At 42.0% G+C, this 22343-nt stretch overlaps 1 protein-coding gene across 1 annotated transcript in view; it reads right to left on the bottom strand.

Annotated features, from left to right (window-relative positions):
* The window catches only part of Ranbp16 (Ran-binding protein 16), a 133408-nt gene that overhangs the window by 29736 nt on the left and 81329 nt on the right, over positions 1-22343 (bottom strand). The window contains exons 14-16 of the mRNA XM_080273940.1: positions 16527-16686; positions 14850-15258; positions 14393-14531 (exon numbers count right to left, since the gene is read on the bottom strand). Coding sequence (XP_080130066.1) covers positions 14393-14531; positions 14850-15258; positions 16527-16686 — 708 coding nt within the window. The remainder of the gene's footprint in view (positions 1-14392; positions 14532-14849; positions 15259-16526; positions 16687-22343) is intronic.

Here is a 22343-nt window from a genome sequence, read left to right as displayed (position 1 = left end):
ATGCCCCTTGGTGCTGCATTAAACACACAGCCCAGTGGTCCTTCAATGGCTGGAACATTTTGTGAAGTCAGTTTATGAGATCGCCAGCAAGACCTTTGTCACACTAATCTTATTTATGTTCTCAAATCCCGAACCATTCAATGGCATCTTCAATTTAGGAACTAGTCAAAAGTAGTAGGGCAGTGCATCAGGAGAGCAGGAAGCCTGCTGGACCTGTGTGAGCCTGTGTTGGGGGAGGGGATGAGATGGGACGAATGGGCTGGAACACTGTCGTGGTGGAGCTGCCAGTCCTCTGCCTCCCACAACTCTCGTCTCTTGCAGAATTTTTTGGTAAAACACAGGATAGTTGACACTGGCAGGTACCTGACAATAAGGCTGAGTTGCCCCTGCAGTTGCTGGGAATTTTGACCTTGTTGCTATCTGCTTTACAGTACCTGCCTCCAGTCTACTGACCATAAAGATAAAAACCAAAGCTATACACTGGAGTACATGTATATAACATAGTTTTGTTAACCATGGCGCTCGGCATGTTCTGTTACTGATGGCCTCACATGTAATCTAAATTTTTTAACAACAAGTAATGTTCACTGCATTCAACGCACATGCTGCTTTATACTGTACTGTACTCATGCACTTGAATCTTTATTTTTTTCACAACTACTGTACAGCTCTGTATAAATAATGTCTTTCTATGTAAACCAATTAATCATCACACTCCTAGAAAATCATGCTGCCAAATGCAATTAATAAATGTGACCTAAAAGTACTTGTCTACTTTGTTTGGGATTATAAGCTGATGGTGTATCATATTTTCATATATGGGTACAGCAAAGAGTTATTCATCACTCAAACTACTCATCCAAAACTGTTAGTCTTTAGTATCTCTCTGAATATGTTATAAATTGCTAGAATGGGTCATCACACAGTATGGGATGTAATGTGGTTTAGCACTAAGTCAAACAGGTAAACAAAAAGATACATAGCTGCCTGAATTGCTTGCAGCCGCCTTACCATACACAGGATCTGCGAGTCAAGGACAAAAGATGGTGTGTTAAGTTCCAATGGATCATTTGGACAAATTAATAAAAAAAGGAGATTTCAAGAATAAAATCAATGGTTTCCTTCAGCCACATATTAATATTCCAAGCAAAAGCTTACGAAGGTGATAAAGAAGCATTGTATGCTGACCAGCAACATTATCAGCAGTACCTACAGCAACTTAGCATTAACAGCCAAGGGTCTATAAGGTCTCCATGATACAATGCTGCCACTTGATGAAATCAGTGACTGCAAAGACTTAACTAAGTAAGCTCAAATAATACTTAATAAAATTATGAGTAACTTTATATCATGTGCTAAACCCCAAAAAATATGTTGTAAACAAAAATCTGGAAAACAACTGTGGAATGTACGTTACAGTAGACCAAGTGTGGACTGATACTTTTCATGGTAAAACAGCCAATCCCACAGTACTTCTTTCAAGTTAATGCAACTTTATGTTAGCAACAGCCTTTCATATACAATAATCTTTAAATATAATATTCTTCATAATAAAAATAAAAGGAAAATACTTTGGAAAAAAAAAATCACACAATTTATGATTAGCACTGCCATGGAAAATTAAGCTAACTAGAGAGGGCCGATAAATTAAGAGTACAATACATGATATCTGTAATTTATACATCTTTCTTCTAATAATGATTTATGAGGGAAAGAAAATCTGGGAAAAATTAACACCTTTAGGGATGCAGATGCTTTTATTCAATCACCATTGTTAAAGAGGAAACATTACGTTAAGGGACACTGACACGTTTCGTTTCGTTTTTAAAGGCTCCAACATGCTTGCATGTGTCAGCCTTGGTCACCTAATGGCGGCTCTCCACGCTGCACGATCCATTGCAGCCTCCCTGTTCAGTCCCTTAACCCTGACATCACACTTAATGACCTCGTCCCAGGTCTTTCTCGGTCTACCCCTCATAACCCCATCCCCAATATTAACACTTCTCACTCTCTTCACCCAATTATCATCCCCCATCCTCTCCACACATTTGCAAATAAGCACTAGTCTATTCGTGAACTTAGCCTAATGCCTTGAAATACGGGGAAGTGATTTTGTGTCACATTCTCTCTCAAATGAACCGGATAGGGGCACTGTGGAAGAATATGTGGCACTATCACTCCCTGGTAATAGCATGTATTCATCCCAGCCATCTGTCTGGGGCCATCTTCTTAGTGCGCTGTGTGGCCATTTAAATGGGAGTGCCAGCCCTTGTATGCATAAGAAGTAAAAACCCCATCTTTACACTGTTCTAACACCCACTTATTTTCAAATTACGATAACTTAGTTGTTATTATCTCTACAATGACCAACACTCATATATATATAATCAGTGACCAATTATGCAATCATTATAGGGCACATGACACTTAAGAAAATGTCAAAAATGCTCTTGGCATGATAACAGATAAGAGCTGAGCATGCTTCTAATAAAAATCTGTATCTCCGAAACTGTTTATTATATCAACATGCAGTTCGTTGCATTCTTTTTTTAAAGAGTTGTAAGATATTGCACTATCATTACCAATATCCACTGCCAATCACACACACACACACACACACACACACACACACACACACACACACACACACACACACAGAAATGAATCGAAGGTGTAAAACCATAACTTTACACTTCTATTACACCCATGCTTAAATACTGTACTGTATTTGATGTCATCGTATTTAGCAGGATCCATATGTCATATACACATAATCACAGAATAACACTACAGTACAATCATTATGGGCTACATCATACATCAATAAAACTGGCTGAAAATGCTGCAGTGATGCAAATTAGTAGCTTCGACAGGGTACATAATTACAGCAGACCCTCACTATCATGGCCCTTGGTACAGTGGATACCTGCATTGGATTTAATGGACACTATGAAGGCTATCAAACAATTTGTCGCCTATACCAAATAACTTTCGTCAAATGCCTCTGAGCCCACTGGACAGTTTTTCGGCTATGACGTACAATATCCGTTACAGGAGGTGCTTCACACAGCCCTCACAGGCTGCTCCCTGGGCACAGGGTCACTCAGAATGCAGTTACTGTGGTTGGTGGTAGTTTTTCCTACCCACCTGGGCTATGCTGGAGATATGTGGGGTGGACAGGAGTCTGTGAATACACTGAATCACACATGGTCAGCCTCAGTCTTGCTGTCTTTCACTGTGTTTAGGCAACCTCATGCCCCTCTCATGTCTCTCAACAGTGCCAAGTGTTTTCCCACTGTGACTGTGAAAAAGTCTCTAGTAAAGCATTTCCCATCACCTACTCTTCTGAAACAGCAAGGAGGAGAAATATTGCAACAGCTGAGAAGAAGGTCACACACACCACAAAGCCAGTCAGGAGACAGGATGTGTGTGCTGGGCATTCCCCAGGTCCTGTTCTCCCCACTTACTGTTTTTTAATCAGCCCATACACCACTGACCGTGCTAATGTATGGCCCGGCCTGCACTATATGTGTAGGGAATCTTTCAACGAACGAACGAGAAGAAGGTGGTGACTGAGGCCCACAAAAATAGCACAAGCAGGGGTGACCTCAAGCACTTGTATGGCTTAAGAGGTTGACCCTTCATGACATCCTGAAGGCCTAAAGGTAAAACAAAGGAGGCAATGAAGAAAATGGAAAGCAAAAGGATGGGGAAGGATGTGTTCAAGAACAAGAAGCTGCCCAACAAGAAGCTGCATGAAGCTGCATATAAGTGGTACACCCAGTAGTGAGCTGAGGGTGTCTCTGTGCATGGCCTGAACCTCCACCATGCAGCACAGAGGCTTACTACACACCTTGGAATCGAAGATTCCCAGTGTAATGCTGACTGGTTGTGGAGGTTCACGAGTGCCACAGCACTGTTAACAAGACCATAACTGGAGAGATGCTCAGTGCCAATGTTGACATTGTGCAGCCATTTCAATCAGCATCTTTTGAACCTGATGAGGGAAGACTGCCTGCATGAGTTTCAAATCTACAGTGCAGACGAGATGTTTCAAATCTACAGTGCAAACGAGACTGGGCTCTTCCGGCATGCTCTTCCTACAAGCACACAGGCTTCTAAAGATATTGGCAGCACCCCATGGCATAATGCAAAGAAAGAGTGTCTATCCACTCTGGCCTGTGCCAATGCTGTTGGCTCTCATCGCCTACAAACAGTCATAGTAGGTAAAAGCAAGTAATCCAGGCCAATCAAGGATATCATGGTCAAGTTTCCTGTGGGCTGCCATGGGAAAAAATCTACTGAGTTTACCCATGATATCATTAATAACTGGTTCCACCAGAGCTGTGACCATGCTGTGAGGCAGCACCAAAAAAGTTATGACATCAGTCCTGACAAAATGAAGGCAGTGCTGCTGTTGGACAATGCACCAGTCCATCCTTCCTCTGCCAGACTCTGCAACAAGGATTCACGAATCAAGGCCTTGTTCCTGCAAGCCAACACAACTGCCAAAATCCAGTACATGGACCAAGGAGTTATAATGAGTGCCAAGAGGCACTACAGAAATATCTAACTGCAACTGTGCCTCACTGTAACTCAGGATGGAATGGATCAGGATGACTATGAGAACACCAGAAGCAAGAAAACTCTGCACAATTTCAAGAAATACATAATAAAGGATGCCATCTTCAACTGGGCAGAGGCATGGAAGAAAGTGTCACTTGCTATGCTCAAGAATGAGTGATGTAAAATCTTCAGAACCTCCAACACTCCAGCACAACAGCATGATTTTTAGGGGTTTGAGCCACTGAGGATGGCAGAAATATTGGCTGCTGCAGGGCAGGGACCCTTGCTGGGGAGATGCTGCAAGAGTGACTGGATGAGGATGCTGGTGTGCCCAGATAAAGTCACCAAATGGAGGAAGAGATTGTGGCAGAACTGCAACAAGACAATACACCAGCAAAGGAGGACGACGAGAAGAGGAGAAGGCACCTAAATCATCTCTAGCTCCAGCCAATGATGCTGCATAGCCCAGGAGCAACAACCCTCTCGAACTCTTTCAACGCAACCTGCGTCGAACAGCTTCTGAATACTGCATGACCCCCATGGGCTGGCCCAGACCTTATATGCCACACACCCCTCACTCAGCGATAAGTATCATATCGAGGGGCGTCACTTTTGTGATTCAGGATTTTTAAAAATCGCCCAGGCTTGTGAAGTCTTGTATCATCTATTACTACTGCCAGTGTGTAGCTATAGGCAGTGCTGCTAATACCGCTAATACTCGCATCCAGTATTACCAATTTAGTAATTTATGTGTTTGCCTCGCCTCCCCACCTCCCCTCCCTTACCCCCTCCCACGCATAGTTACAGCCATGCCGCACAACGCAACTCCTGGCTGGTTTTTTCCACTGAAATGTGGCCCATGCCCTATTCTCACTCTAAAAAATATATATAGAAAAGGGAAAAGGCTAAATGATACTGGCAGTGGCCATAAGGTAGCTAATTTATCACCTGCCAACACCCCACGTGCACTTGGTTGCTAATTTTCCATGTTCATTACCCATTGAAATATCCCTTATGATCTATTCTCATACTAAAAATATATATATAAAAAAGGGAAAAAGGATAAGTGATACTTCCATCGACCTGGAAGTAGCTAATTTATCGTGTATTTAGAGCGCTGCTATCCCGCAGGAGGGGCACGACGTGGTCCAGCCATACATGCAGGTAAGGGGTTAATGATGTCCACTTTCATTTCCATCATTATAGTGCGTTGTTTTTTGCTGCTGCTCTCACCACCACCACTACTCTTCCACTTCTGAGACATGCTGAGGGTCAAACACACACACACACACAGACACAAAACAGTGTACCTCCTACTAAACAATAACCACATATGTACTGGCAAAACAAACTGACAGGCAGGAAGCGCACAGATGCCACCTGGTGCCTGACTGACAAAATAGGACTACGCGAGCATTTTCAATAGGCAGAATACGTATTTTTATATCCTTATCTTTGAAATTAGTTTTCACCTATCTCCAAATTTATGTAACTCGAATTTACGTAAGTACAGAACTGGAGTATCTGTACATCAATTAGTGTCAATACAGGAAGAGCGGGAAGTTAGTGATACTCCACAGATTTTACTTCTACTCGTCAAAATGGCTTTATCAAACCCAGATATACCAGATTTCATACTTATCAAATGCCACTGAGCCAACCAAACATTTTTTGGCTAAACCTAACTAGTGTCTATATAAATGGTAGCATCACATGGTCCTTCCAAACTGCAGGAAACACATGGGGTGACCACAACACAGTTGTCAAGGCAGAACTGAAAGCTGGCAACTAGCTATGTAAGTTACATAACATAAAGGAGACAGCCTGGTGGTGTCAGCCTGGTGCCATCATATGCATGTTTATGCAAACATTTTATCATTTTTCACACAATGAGCTACAGACACTAAAAAAAATTTTTTTTTTTGTTAAATGGGAGAGTGAGATGTGTAAAGTGACAGTGAGATGTGTTGATATATCAGCATAGTCAAAAGCAGGTAACTAGCTATATAGGTTAGATAACACAAGGGAAATAGCCTGGCACCAATAGTCTGGCACTCGCATTTGCTTGCATTTTTCCGCAAACTATCTACCCATCTATCTATTGCCAGATGCCTTAATCCCGTATGGGGTGACCACAGATAAATCGCCTCCATGTCGCCCTGTCCTCCGCCATTTCACTGCCTTGCTCCCAGCTCACATCCCCCTCTCTCATATACCTCTCCACTCCATCCCTCCGTCTCATCCTTGGCTTCCCCCTCCCTCTCCCTCCCTCTATTTCACTCACATACACTCTCCTTGCCAGCCTCTCACTCTCCATCCTCTCCACACGGCCAAACAACCTCAGTGTGTTTCTCCTAATGCTTCCTATCACATCCACACCACAACACTCCTTCACTTTCCCATTTGTCAGTCTCCCTCAATTTCTCATTTGTCAGTCTGTCTCACCATGTGACTCCACAGGCTCCTCTCAAATAACTCATTTCCATTGCTTTCACCTTTGACTTCTGTCCCTCCAGCAAGGTCCAAGCTTCACTTCCATATATTAGAGTTGGTATCACAATACTGTCATGTAGTAACATTTTCACTTCCATGCTTGCTTCCCTGTTTCTTATCACTGCTTTCAAGGAACCAGAAACCTTTCTTCCTTGTTGCACCCTTTCAAGCACTTCACCCTCTAAACTTCCATCATTACTCATCACACTACCCAAGTCCTTAAACGCACTCACATTTTCCATTCCCTCCTCATCCAACCTCACTGTACATTCGTTGACTTCACTTCTCTCAAAGACCATAACTTGACTGTTCTCTACATTCACCTTTAGATTCCGTTTCTTACACAATCTCCCAAACTCGTCCACCAAGCCCTGCAGCTCCCCTTCGTCTTCACTTAACAACACAGTACAGTAAACCCTCGATATAATGAGCCTTTTTATAGCGAACTTCGGATATAACCACCCACCACTTCCAGAGCAAACATCTGCCGGATATAGCAACCTTTGTTCAGTGTAAGAGACGGAAGTTCTCAACCCACAATTCCCAGAGCTAACTTCCACCGGAAATAGCGACCTTTGTTTGGTGTATGCGGCAGAAGTTCATGACCCAGCATTCCCTGTGCAAACTCCCCTGGATATAGCAATCTTTGGTCAGTGTATGCGGCAGAAGTTTGCATAGCAGCTGGCTCCCGTGACTCATTGTTGAGGGAGTGCCCGCGTGACGAGTCACATAGGCTAGCTAGCCCGTGCACCTCACCCCTTTCGGCGCTGGGTCTATCTCAGCCTGTGTGTAGTATTCACTCTGTCTGGTTCTCTCCCACCGTACATCTCTCACGTGCGTGACCTCTCGTACTACGTGTGACCTACCTACACTTCCAACCAAGGGCAAGAATGGTTTCAAAATCAACTAGCCCTTCATCCTCAAGCAAGGGGAGGAGGAAGATTCTCTCCCTGACTGAGAACTATATTATTCGGGAGTCTGAGGAAGGGGCAACATGAAGTCAACTCAGGAATAAATATGACCTGAAGAAAACTATAGTCCATGACCTCATCAAGGGGAAGGAGAAGGTGAAGGAGGCCATGAAAGCAATGGAGGCCGGCAAGAAGGTGAAGGAACTGTAACGCACGCGATGACTTCCCATGGAAAATCTCGACGAGGCAGTGGAGAAGTGGTATATGCAGAAGACAGGAGAGGGTGTTCCTGTTCATGATGTTAATATTCAACATGCAGCGCAAAGGCTTGCTCGTCACTTAGGCCATGAGAATTTCAAGTGCAGTGATGGCTGGCTGTGGCACTTTAGGCACCATCACCGCATTGTGAATAAGGCCATCACAAACAAGCAACTCAGCGCCAATGCCAACGCAATGGAACTCTTCATAAACCACTTTCGTGAGCTGAAGGTGGAGAAGGGCCAGCACGACTTCCAAATCTACAACGCTGACGAAGCTGGTCTTTTTGGGAAGTCACTGCCCCAAAATATGCAGGCCTCCAAGACAATAAGCAGCACTCTGGGGAGGATGTGCACAAAGGATCGCATGTCAGTGTTGCCATGCATACACTGACGGGTCCCACTGCCTGAAACCAGCCATTGTGGGTATTAGTAGGAAGCCAAGGGCTCTGAAAGACATTATAGTGAAGCTTCCTAAAGAATACTACAGCAACCCTTCTGCCTGGTTTACCCAGGAGATTATAACTGACTGCTCTCATCACAGTTCTGACCCCTCCGTTCGGCAGCACCAGGCCTTGTTTGGCATCAGTAAGGAGGATGTTAAGGCTGTGCTCCTCCTTGACAATACCCCAGCCCACCCTTCCACTGTGAAATTGTGTTCCAAGGATGGAAAAATAAGGGCAATATTTTTACATCCTAACACGACTGCCTTACTTCAGCCAATGGACCAGGGGGTGATAGAATGTGCGAAAGGCATTATTGGAATATTTACATGGACCAGTGCTTAGTTGTGATAGAGGATGGGATGGAGCAGGAGGACTATGTGGACAACAGGGGGAAGAAGACACTAGACAATTTTAAGAAATATAATATCAAGGATGCAATTCTGAACTGGGCAGAAGCTTGGAGGAAAGTGCCAGTGACTAATATCCACAATGTGCAGCGTAATCTCCTAAAAACCCCTACAACTCCAGTCCAGAAGCCAGATTTTGAGGAGTTTGAGCCACCAAGGGCAGCCGAAATGTTAGCTGCAGCTGGCCGAGGCCCCATCCCTGCAGAAGAGGTGGAAGAGTGGCTGGACGAGATGGCTGGATGGTGGTCTGCCTGGATACCACCACCAGACAGAGGAGGAAACAGTTCAGGAACTGACAATGCCTGAACCATCTGCGGAGGAGGAAGAGGAGAGCCCACGTGGGCCATCCCACTCCTCTGCCACTGATGCAGCAGACACACTCTTTGCTGTCGCAGAGGATATTGGTGGCTTTCTGGGGGAAAATTATGAACTCCTCAGATGGACTACGCTGGACTTTATGAGGAGAAACCAAGCCAGGCAAGTCCAGCAAAAAATTTCAGGCTTCTTTAAGCCTGTTGCCCAGCCTTCAGGAAAGAAACATACTGTGTCAGAGACCTCGAGTGTATCTGTTGCTTCAACGTTCTCTGTGAGCCTCCCTAGTTTGGCTTTTAGCATCAGCACACCTTCCTCACTGACACAGGTGACACCAGAGCCACCAGAAATAATATTCGCTGAATCGGATAATGAATGAGTGAATAAAGTGTCATGATATATGGTGTATACAGTACTGTACTGAAGTGTAAATATTGTTCTGGAGTGTTCAGTTTTTATCAAAGAGTGTTAAATTAAGTACAGTGCCCTTGTGATACAGTACAAAAATTTCTGGTGTGTACAGTGTCATGTGCTCTGGTGTACAGGTGTACTGTATGGTGCCAGCATCTAACCTCTTCAGAAATCCCCCCCCTGCCTCCCTCCTACTCCTGTGGTGACTACAGCATCAATTCTTGGCACTCCCTGGCATGTTAAGTGTACTGTAACTGTACTACATTACATTATAGGCACTGTATTTATACATACAACTTCATACAGGATGATGTTTACTGTACATGTACTGTATAACTATATAAACCATTGAATTCTCCATGTGAAACTTCATAGAGTAAGTTGTGGTTGCGCATGCAGAACCGAACAATTCCATGGATATAGCGAACTTGGGTCGGTAATCCCCCAGTTAATAACGACCATCGGATATAGCAAACTTTCGGATATAGCGACCCCCCCCTCCCCCCAATTAGTTCGTCATATCGAGGATTTACTGTATCCGCACACACTATTATTTTCTACAGACACTGCTACAACCACTAAGAATATTTTGTTACTTATTAAAACTGAGAGTGAGATGTGTTCAAGGATATGAGTGGAACTGAAAGCAGGTGACTAGCTACATAAGTTATGTACCACATACTAGGAGGCAGCCTGGCGGTGTCACCATGGCGTCATCTGTGTGCATGCTTATATAAAAAAAAATTTATTTTCCACTGAGGGAGTTACAGGCACTAAAAATACTTTGTTATTCATTATAAGTGAGAGTGAGAAGCATGGATGGATATGAGTAGAACCGAAAGAAGGTGACTAGCTATGTAAGTTATATAACAAATTACAAAGCAGCTTGGCAGCATCACCCTGATGCTATCTGCATGCAGGTTTATGTTAACATATTATTATTTTCCACAGAATGGCTTTCCCGCAATCAATTTGATATAGTGAGGCTTTACAGTATTGTCATGTTGTATTTCTGCAACATCCATGTGAAAATTGATTCTTTGCCACATTTCATGATGTACGTTTCATAATGGTACAACTGAATTTACATGAAGAAAAATGCTCAGCAAAAAAATAAACAAATAAATAAATAAAAAAAGATCAGAAAATTATTTCTGGATCAGCACATGTGTGGCAAGCACTCCAGTGAAGTGTGCCACAGCATAAGCTCATTAAGCTAACCCATTCATCCCTAAAGATGTTAATGACTAATAGCAAAGTACCTGATAACATCTGGTGTAACACTGAATGCTACTGGCAGGACTGCGACTTACTATGCATACAGCTGATACAAAGAAAGCTCCTCACGCAAACTCTTAAACTGTCTTATACTATGCTGTTCATAGGGTAAAGAAGTGGAAGTCTGGATAGAATCACTCTAACAATGAGACTCACGTTCAGCTGATGGATTCAAGTACTGTATAGTAATTGGTGCTTTCCCTGCAACAGTCGAGTCTGCCCAAGCATGTAACAATGTCAAATTCATGAATTTCCAAATAAATTATGCTTTGTATTCCTAGATTAGAAGATTTAATAGGTCAAGTTTCAGGGACCATTCTGCACTCCTAATACTAAACTTATCAAAATTCAGTTGTCATCACTGTAAGCGGTTCACGCAAAGCATGTATTTAAGCATTATTATTCCACTGCAAGGCTTAATCACGATCACTCAACACTTACTCTCGAGCACTTTAAAAAACTGACTAAATTTCAGTTATTTAAAAATTGAAATTTACTAATATATACATATATATCTGCTACTCATTTAAGAGAAATACTGGGCAAGTCATAAATGTGGCATTATCGTTTCTGTGACAAAACAGAAGTGGGTTGGGAAAAACATGTATTCATCATTTCACAGTGAAGTAAAAACATGGCAATTGTAGGTGGGTTGGGAAAAACAGAATTTACCATTTCATAATGAAGTAAAAACATGGCAGTTGTGTCTTTCTATACTCTTAACACAATGATTACATTGTACATAAAAATTATATATCGGTATTTACAATGTTCGTTCGTTCGTTTCGTTTATAAAGGCTACAACATTTTTTGCATGCGTCGGACTTGGTAACCTAATGACGGCTCTCCATTCCGCCTGATCTCTGGCAGCCTCCCTATTCAGTCCCTTATCCCTGAGGCCTCACTCAATGACCTTGTCCAGGTTCCTAAGAACTGATGCACTTCCTACAGTGAGTTAAATGTTCAAAAAAGCCTATAGTTTTTTTAAAATACAGACCTATGTGGTAGGTGTGGGCACTCGCCATCCACTCACTCGATGTAGTGCTGCTGTCGGGTGTTTCCCCTTTCCTCTCCTCCATCCTTCATTCCTTCCATCCTCTTCTGTCTTCCTTTCCTTTTTTCTTTCCCTGTCCTTCTGCCTACGGGTAACTTTACACTCCCACTTCTGTCTTTCTTTCCTTTATTTGTTCCTCTTCCTTCTGCCTGTGGGTGACTCTACACTGAGTGACAAGCCAAATGGTTTCCTGTACACCAGGAAACCATTTACGTTGGGTGGTAACCATATAACCAAATACTGGCGCCTGGTGGTTTAGTGGGTAATTACTGCGCTCCAATTAGATTGAGCAGGTGAAGGTTTATATCCAAGGGACGGTTGGGGTTGCTTGCTCATGTAATGCCACTCAGGGATGAGTGAGGCTGGTCACTATAATCTTAATGTCCGGACCAGCTGCCTAGCCCCGGGCTCCTATGCTCCTCACGGGGCAATGTATGATTGGATGATGGATGGATGGATGGATAACAGACCTATGATATTTTGTTGGGGGTATAACCAAATGCCAGTATTTCTACAGTAAACACAACATTAAACAGGTCTGCTATACAAGAAAGCATGCAGGTGGCCATAGTGAATCTGCTTCAGTTTGCTGCAAATAATGCACTGCATGCAATGGGCTACATCTAAATTTTGTACAAGGTGCCCTGTGACACATGTACCTAACTTCTGATAATTACTGACTAATTTTGAGAAAGAGCTGCTATATCAACATAAGTTCAATTCTCAATTTTCTCAGAGCTACAAGAGGCCAAATGGGTGAAAATGGTGTCTCAAATTGTACTTCAACCAAATCTGGACAGATGTGGATGCAGCCTATATTACTGTGATCTCTTGGTTATTATGCAACTGATTACAGCAGTTTTTGTTACCACTATCTATCTATTGCCAGACGCCTCAATAATCCCGTAAGGGGTGGCCACAAACAAATCGCCTCCATGTCGCCCTGTCCCCCGCCATTTCATTGCCCTGCTCCCAGCTCACACCCCCTCGTATACCTCTCCACTCCATCCCTCCATTTCATCCTTGGCCTCCCTCTCCCTCTTCCCCCCTCCACCTCACTCACATACGCTCTCCTCGTCAGTCTCTCACTCTCCGTCCTGTCCACGTGGCCAAACCACCACAGTGTTTCTCCTAATGCTTCCTATCACATCCATATCCACACCACAATTCTCCTTTGCTGCTACCCCTGCTACCACTGCTAGATGAAAATCTGCACTCCTACCATTATCACACAATTTTCGGCTTAAAAAAAAAAAAAAAAAAAAAAAAAAAAAAAAAAAAAAAAAAATGCTATCACGCGCTCAGGAAAGGTTTCTGCCGATGATTATGGTACAAAATCTGTGGCCTCTGACAACACTGAGGGATTCAAAGATGAGACCCTATGAAAGGAGCTAGTCCCAGGTGGCTGCAACCACTAACTCTCTTCACCCCTACCCTCAGAACCCCTTACCTCAAGCCCATCTCAGGTCTCTATATGGTGTGTTTCTTCTTCTTTGTGCCTTTTTCATCATTTTCTATTAACCAAACCATGCCTATGTAATGTTTTAGATAAGTACAGTACCATTACAGTGTATACGGTATGTACGTAGTGGGTCTAAATAAGTGTTAAAGGGAAAATTTGGGTATACAAATGGGGTACAAATAAGGATAAATCCCACAGGTTCTACGCATTTATTATTGTGCAATTTCCTTATCATACACTAGGCGTGGTACCAATCATGCATGATGACCAAGGGATCACTGTATTCAAAATCTGCCTTAGAATATCCTCCAGAAGTTTGGCACACATATCATGGGAAACCCTATATCTGAAAACCTTTGAAGATATAAAACTGCATTATGGTGATTTCACAGGGCACCCTCAATATAAATTTTTTTAATCACACCTGAATTAAAGTGCTGACAGTAAAGCATGACACAACTCTCATATCTGTACTTCACTTTCAACATGTACAACACATGGTTTTCCTGGTCCATGTTAAGCTTTATTGCAGTAATACAACTGTCTGTTATTTAAGGCAACTTGTACATGAATTTATATATGAAAACCATGGGCACAGTGGTAATATTAATGGTGTACATGCACCCATTAAAAATGTTAAAATTATGACAAACTAGCTCAACTTATTTTGGTCATGAAATGCCAATAATTATTAAAATATTGCAAACTGTAAACATACTTCTATGATAAAGGGCTGTGATGTTATTTAACAAGCAGTTAAAATATTCAGCAACTTTATAAAAGTCAGATACTTACCTATAGCTGAGAGCCCTTCTGATATAGATGATAACACATAGAGGAATACATTTGGTTCTAGGGTGGAGAGGAAGTTCATATGATCCTGCGCTAAGCACTCAAGAAGAACATAGTAAGTCTGGGAGAGTTTGGGGTATACCTGAAAACAAAATATTAATATCAAAGTATGCAAAGTAATTTATACCAAGGAAAAAATAAAATCAAATAAAATTAAATCTCTCATATTATATCACATATATATGACCAATGATAAGGTTCGTTAATTTACTGCATTCAATGCAATGACTTCATTTTCATTTTTCTCGCTACCTCCAGATGACTTTATTTATCTTAGGAGAGATCTCTACAGTGAAGCTGCAATGTTAGTCACCTGATCTTTGTTACCACAAGTTATTAAAAACTGTTACTTTAATTCATGGCCTAGTGATAACTTAAAAATGGATAATGTGCAACTCACCAGGAGATCAGACTGGGGTATCGACAACAGCAGCTTGACAAAAGTGTGTAACGCTGAGTCTAAGGCATCATCGCCGTAGAGTCGGAAGACACCAAAGTTGACATAATTCCCACACAGGGCTGCTTTGAGAATTGAGAAACTAATGCTGATACCCTTTAATCTCATTGGATAAATCTGATCCTTTGGAATGTTATCTCCTTGGGCAAGAATTCTGGAACCATATGTACAGATGACTTTGCTGGCCTCTCTAAACAGCAGTATACCATTGGGTGACGAGACATCAAACTGGAGTCTCTGAGATCTATTCTGTACTAGCTCAGCAAACAGTTTTAGAACCGGAGTGGTAATCTGAGGATCATGACTCCAGATCTCGACACCTCTAACCAGAACGCCAGTGTAGGTAGGGTATCTAATGCAGTATATTAAGGAATATATATACAGCATTATCATACATCTACAGTCTTACAGAATATCACAAAAATGAAACAGCTAAGACAAAGGAAACATTTGAGTTGGAGCGGGGAAAAAAAAAAATCAGGAGCTTTAGGGTCCTGGGCTAGGCTACCCATCCCTGTTACTTAAAGCTGGTGAGGGAACCAGCTCACCTAAGTCCCATTATGTGAGATATACACCCCAACACCCCTCTGATTTAAACCATACAAAAACCTGAAAATACTTCTGCGGATTTCATTCTCAGAAACAACACTCCTTTATGCACCACCAAAACCAATCACCTCTCTGCTCTCATCATTCCTTTTCATCAATCCTTCATATTTTTGCTTTCATCTTATACTATTCTACTCTTATCCCTCAGATTTGCTCACCTTATCAACCCTCATTTCTATATTTTTCCACATATTTCCAAAACAATTTCCTGGTTATATTCAATTTTCTTTCTAGATCGATATTCGACCTCTATCATAGTTACCTGACAATAATGAACAAACTCTGGTTGTCATTGTTATCAAAGTGACCCCAGACTCATCTGAATCTGAATAGTGTGAAATGAAGGCTCAAGCTGTACTTTCCCTAAAGTGCACCATCTGCCTTTCAGGAGACAGGGATCTGTACAATTGGACAGCTCTCAGCTATTCTATCAGTGCCACTGCATGATGGTTGGTGGGGGTGCTTGCCATCCACTCACTCAATGTGGTGCTGCCTCTAAATGACCCTCTACTAGGTGACATGCCAGGTTTCCTGACCATTTACTACACTGGGTGGTAACCATATACCTAAATGGAACCTAGTGGTTTAGTGGATTAAGGCACTTCAACCAGACTAAGCCTGTAAGGATTTATATCCCAGAGGTGGCAAGAGTTTATTGCTCATGTATTGCTACTCATGAGGTGACTGAAGCTGATCACTCTTTCCACAGATGTCGGAACTGAGTAGCTTAGCCCTGGGCTCCTGTGCTACTGATGGATTAAAAAAGGATTGGATGATGGAGGGATGCATGATTGTTCTTTTGCTCTTTTCCACTAGACAATATTATTCATGTTAGGAATAACCTCAAACAGACAAGAAGTTGATGAAAGCCATATCTAACCCTCCAGTTCAAAGAACATCCCCTAAGAAACAAGACTACAAAGAACAAGAATGAATATAAAAATGTCACTGGACAAAAGAATAGGAAAAAAAAAAAATAGGCATTACAAAGTACAGTATATAAGAGGATACATCCAGTCAAAAAGCATCATGTATGATGTCTTGGTATTAAATGCATAAGCAAGCCCTCGCAGGTCTCGTGCTAAGCCAATCAATCCTTTCTTGGCGTCCTCTGCTTGGAACACCGGGGTTTCCGCCTGGGCTAGTAAACGGCCCACACTGTCAAATGCAGCTGATGACAAAAAAGGAAGTCAAAGCTGGAAATGCATTCAAAGATATGAATAAATCAGAACCATAAAATAATAATGATAAAAAAAGTACCAGCATAAATATCACACCACACAGACAATAAGTTCCTGTTAAAACCTTTATCCACACTGTCTCACTGGATGAATACAGCACTAACAAATGGAAGTGAGGTATGGAGCAAACAGAAAGAAATTTTGAAATGTTGATGAAAAGAATACAGGCTGTCTCCAACTTACGAAAATAATTGGCTCTTGAAGGTCTTTTGTAATACATTTTTTTTCTTAAGTCAATCTCTCATTCTTATACCCTCTCTCTCTCTCATGGACCTGTCCAACCCATCCCTAATCCCATAATTACTAACGGCGCAAAGTTCTTTCCCTCTACCCTATTGCCTTTCTACTCCATACCTACTTCTGTGCTATCCTCTCTCTCTCTCTCTCACGTACCTGTCCAACCCAACCCTAATCCCATAATTACTAATGAAACAAAGTTCTTTCTCTCTACCCCATAGCCTTTCTACTCCATACCTACTTCTGAGCTATCCTCTCTCTCTCTCTTTTATATTCTCTCTCTCTCTCTTTTTTACTCTCTCTCTCTCTCTGGCTCACCCAGATTAAACCCATTATTGTCTCCACTCCTCCACTTATCCCCTACCCTTCCCTAAACTGCAATTATCACCCCACCTCCTTGTCACTGTGTTCACCTGACCCCATTCTTCCTTGCTATGCCTGACCTGCCACACACACACACACACACACACACACACACACACACACACACCACACAGGCAGCACGTCAGTCACCTCGCTCCGTGCTGGTCACCCTTGGCCACAACTGGCCACACCTAATTAGTATCTTTATAGGAGTCAAGCTCTGTACAAGGTTAAACTAAATGATGTTCTAATATAGTAGAACAAGTATAGGCAAAAGTGTTGTCCAGATAAAAGAATACATCCAATTAGTACAAGAATCTGCTGATACAATGCATCAGCAGCTGGGTGTCATCTGTCACCAGGTGGGTAACAGGGAGATGCAACTTGTATGCATCTTTTTTCTTCCTTTGTTTTTCCTTCCTCCATCCATTATCAAATTTAAAAAAAAAAAAAAAAAATGTAGAAGTTATCGACTATCTATCTACCTATTACCAGATGCCTTAATCCCGTATGGAGTGGCCACAAACTAATTGCCTCCATGTCACTCTGTCCCCCATCATTTCAATGCCCTGCTCCCAGCTCACAACTCCCTCTCCCATATACCCCTCCACTCCATCCCTCCATCTCATCCTTGGCCTCCCCCCCTCCACTTCACTCACATACTCTCTCCTCATCAGTCTCTCACTCTCCATCCTCCCCACATAGCAAACCACCTCAGTGTGTTTCTCCTAATGCTTCCTATCGCATCCACATCCACATCACAACGCTCCTTCACATCCTCATTCGTCAGTCCATCTCTCCATGCGACTCCACAGGCTCCTCTCAAATAACTCATTTCTTTCTTTAATAAAGTGAATATGGAAGGAGTGAAGAAAAGGGATAAAGGGAGAAAACAGGATGATGATTTTTACCAAGAACTGGTTGAAATGGAATCATCATCATCATCATCATCATCATCATCATCATCATCCTCCTTTCCCACCCTAGGGCAGGGTGAGGAGTTGCAATGTCCAGACAGCCCAAATTTGCCCAATCCAATGGGCCACGCTCCCATTCACTCATCATTCAAGGCCTCGGAATCCTGGCTCTATCAGATTCACCAAAAACATTCACCACATTCTGTAGCTTTACATAAAAGCATGCGATAGAGTCAACCCAGATGCTGCCATGTTAAAAAGGGGTGCCAAATCCCTGATCATGCACTTCTCCTCATAACATTCATCCAGCTAACTCGATCTCTTGTCAGTTCCCTAGCCTCACTGACTCCCAAACCTCTCTTCCTCATACACTCATCCACCGTATCCCTCCACCTTCTCCTTGGCCTACCTCGCCTCCTCCCTCCTTCAAATTCGCTCAGATATACCTTTTTCACCACTCTATAGTTATCCATTCTCTCCGCATACCCTACCATCTCAGTGCACACTCTTCGATTCTGGTGTCCACTGACTTCCTCACTCCACATCTTTCACGACTCATATTATTTCATATCCTATCCACCCTCTGTACTCCACATACATTCCTCAGCAGTCCCATCTCCACTGCTCTTACTCTTGACTTTCATTTTCATGCCACATCATAGTCTCACATCCATATGTTAAAGTTGGCACCAACACTCTTCATGTAAGCCTCGTGCAGCTGCAACAGTCAAGCCTCTGTTTCATATCAAGGCCTTCATTGCAACAGCTACTTTTCTTCCTTGTGTCACTCTACTTTCCACTTCTTTTGCACATTTTCCTCTCTTTTCCATCACTGTACTCAGGCATTTTAACTCTCTCACCAATTCCAGTCTCGTTCCATTCACTTTAACGTCGCACTGGGAGTCACCTTCTTTCTCAGTAACCATCACTTTACTCTTCTCTACATTTACACTCAAGGTACAACACTCACAGACATCAGCAAAACTCTGCACTAGCCTACAAAGTTCTTGTCCGGTATTTGCAAGTACAGGTAGTACTGCATCATCAGCATACAACAAATTTGAGATATTCCATCCATCACCATTCTTTACCAATGCCATCCCTCTCTCCATTACTTGTGTTTTTACTTCTCTCATCACCCCATCCATATGTATACTGAACAACCATGCGGACATCACACTGCCCTTAGGTGGGAAAGGAGGTCCGGATGATGATGATGATGATGATGATGATGATTAAATAAAATTAATAGAGAATGTGAATAAACTGGAGAAAACATTTTAGAGTGAAATAGATGAAATCAAGAAGCAATTATGCATGGAGAAGGAAGAAAATGAGAAATCAGTAATGGAATTAAACAAAAAACACACAACAATAGATGAGCTGTCAGTTGAGGTAGGTTCACTCAGAAGGAAGATTAGTGAAATGGCAAGTAGTGTTGTCAACCACGATAGTATTATGGAGGAGTTTAGAAATGACACAGAGACAATTAGGCAAGCAAACAGTCTAATAGACCAAAGCGGTGATATTGAAGAGGAGATAACCCAGGTGAACGAAGTGATGAAAAGTTGCAAAGATGAAGTAGAATCTACGTATGCTGAAATGGTGAATGTAAGGAAAAACTTAGAAACAAATGTCAAGGAAAAAAAACATTAGAAAGGAAGTGAAAGAAATCATTGAAAACAACCCAAAACCGGTCAATGATTCAGCAGATATCAACAAATCTACAATAATCACTGGTATAGATGAAGAAAAAATAAGAAACAAAATTTTGAGAGACATAAAAGAGATAGCCAATATAATGAACATACTGAAGGAATTATCAGAGGAAATCTGTGATAAAGACATAGGGAAAAATGAGAGAAATAAGTCAAGGCGCCTAAAAGCACCCTTCCAGAGTGTGAACACTGCAGAGAAAATACTGGAAAATGCAAAGAAACTCATGGAAAAAGAGGAATTTTAAAAAGTATGGATAAAAAAATGCCTGACTAAAGAGAAATTGGAAATATTAAAGGAAAAGAGGGAGTATGCAAAAACAAAGAACGAGGAAGATCAGAGGAAGAGAAGAGTACATTTTTTTAACAAACTAACTGAACTGCAGGTACAAAAGTGGTACATAACCAACAGGGAACAAAATGAAGGAAGGTAGCAGATTCAAGCTATGGAAAATATGTAAACAAGATGATTAAGATGATGTACTCAAATGTAAATGGAATGGTGTCTAATTTATTACAGATGAAAAACTATACCACAGAAAAGGAACCACATATTATTTGCCTAACTAAACCAAAATTAACCCTAAAGATATCAAACAATACCCTAAACTTAGAGGAATAAAATATAGAGAGAAAAGACAGAAATTTAGGAAGAGGAGGAAAAATTATAATCTTAACAAAGAAAAATCTACAAGTCAAAGAAATACAATCAGATATACCCTCACACGTACAACTGATTGCATTAGAGATTAACACATCTGAAGAGAGAGTAATTGTGGCAAATTCATACATGCCACCCAAAACAAACACTTGGGAAAGAGGAAAATATGAAGACCTGGCAGAAAGCACAATTCAGAGTTTAAGAACATTACTACATAGAATGGAAGTAGAATCTAAAAGACTTATATCAACTGGAGATTTCAATACAAATATAAATTGGAATACTCTAGATGTAGCAAACTATGAAAGCTGTTGGGATCCAAAGCTCCTGCATCTTATGCATGAGTTTTTCCTAACAGCATGTAACGGAAAACACCAGAAAGAGAGGACTTGATGATCCATCAGTACTAGATCTTATATCTACTAGGCAAGAAAATGATACTGACAATATAATGTATCACACACCATTTGGCAAAAGCGACCATGCAGTATTAAATTGCAACTTCAGGATTGCATATAACACTGTTACCGGTACTGAGAGTTACAAAAAGAGTCTATCTATCTATCTATCTATTGCCAGACGCCTCAATCCCGTTTGGGGTGGCCACAAACAAATCGCCTCCAAGTCGCCCTGTCCCCCGCCATTTCACTACCCTGCTCCCAACTCCCACCCCCCTCTCTCATATACCTCTCCACCCCATCCCTCCATCTCATCCTCGGTCTCCCCCTCCCTCTTCCACCCTCCACCCCACTCACATACACTCTCTTCGTCAGTCTTTCACCCTCCATCCTCTCCACATGGCCAAACCACCTCAGTGTGTTCCTCACAACGCTTCCTATCACATCCACATCAACACCACAACGCTCCTTTATATCCTCATTCGTCAGCCTGTCTCTCCACGTGACTCCACAAGCTCCTCTTAAATAACTCCTTTCCACTGCTCTCACTCTTGACTTGTGTCCTTCCAACAACGTCCAAGCTTCACTTCCGTACGTCAGAGTTGGTATCACAATACTGTCATGTAGTAACTTTTTTACTTCCATGCTCACTTCCCTGTTTCTTATCACTGCTTTCAAGGAACCAGCAACCTTTCTTCCCTGCTGTACCCTTTCAAGCACTTCACCCTCCAAACCTCCATCCTTACTCATCACACTACCCAAATACTTAAACGTACTCACATTTTCCAATTCCTCACCATCCAACCTCGCTATACATTCACTGACTTCACCTCTCTCAAAGACCATCACTTTACTCTTCCCTACATTCACCTTTAGGTTCCGTTTCTTACACACTCTCTCAAACTCATCCACCAAGCCTTGCAGCTACAAAAAGGGCAACTACCATGACCTGAAAAAGTACTTCTTGGAAAAAGATTGGGCAAAGGAGCTAAGAACACAAGATTTAAATGTTATACATAGAATATTCTGTGATTTTTATGAAACAGGAGTCCAAAATTACATCCCTCAGTGCAAAGAAACAGAAATAAAAATAAAGAAATGGTTTGATACAGAATGCAAAAAATCAAAGGATAAAAGAGATTTGCTGTGGAATAGATACAGAAGACACAATAGTCTATCTATCTATCCATTGCCAGACGCCTTAATCCCGTAAGGGGTGGCCACAAACAAATCGCCTCCATGTCGCCCTGTCCCCCTGTCCCCTGCTATTTCACTGCCCTGCTCCCAGCTCACACC

This window comes from Coenobita brevimanus, chromosome 6 (genome assembly GCF_032717465.1).
Source record: "Coenobita brevimanus isolate Jiangsu-jjx chromosome 6, ASM3271746v2, whole genome shotgun sequence".
Classification (NCBI taxonomy): domain Eukaryota; kingdom Metazoa; phylum Arthropoda; class Malacostraca; order Decapoda; family Coenobitidae; genus Coenobita; species Coenobita brevimanus.
The sequence above is the reverse complement of the archived record's forward strand: the minus strand, read 5'-3'. Positions and strand labels throughout refer to the sequence as shown.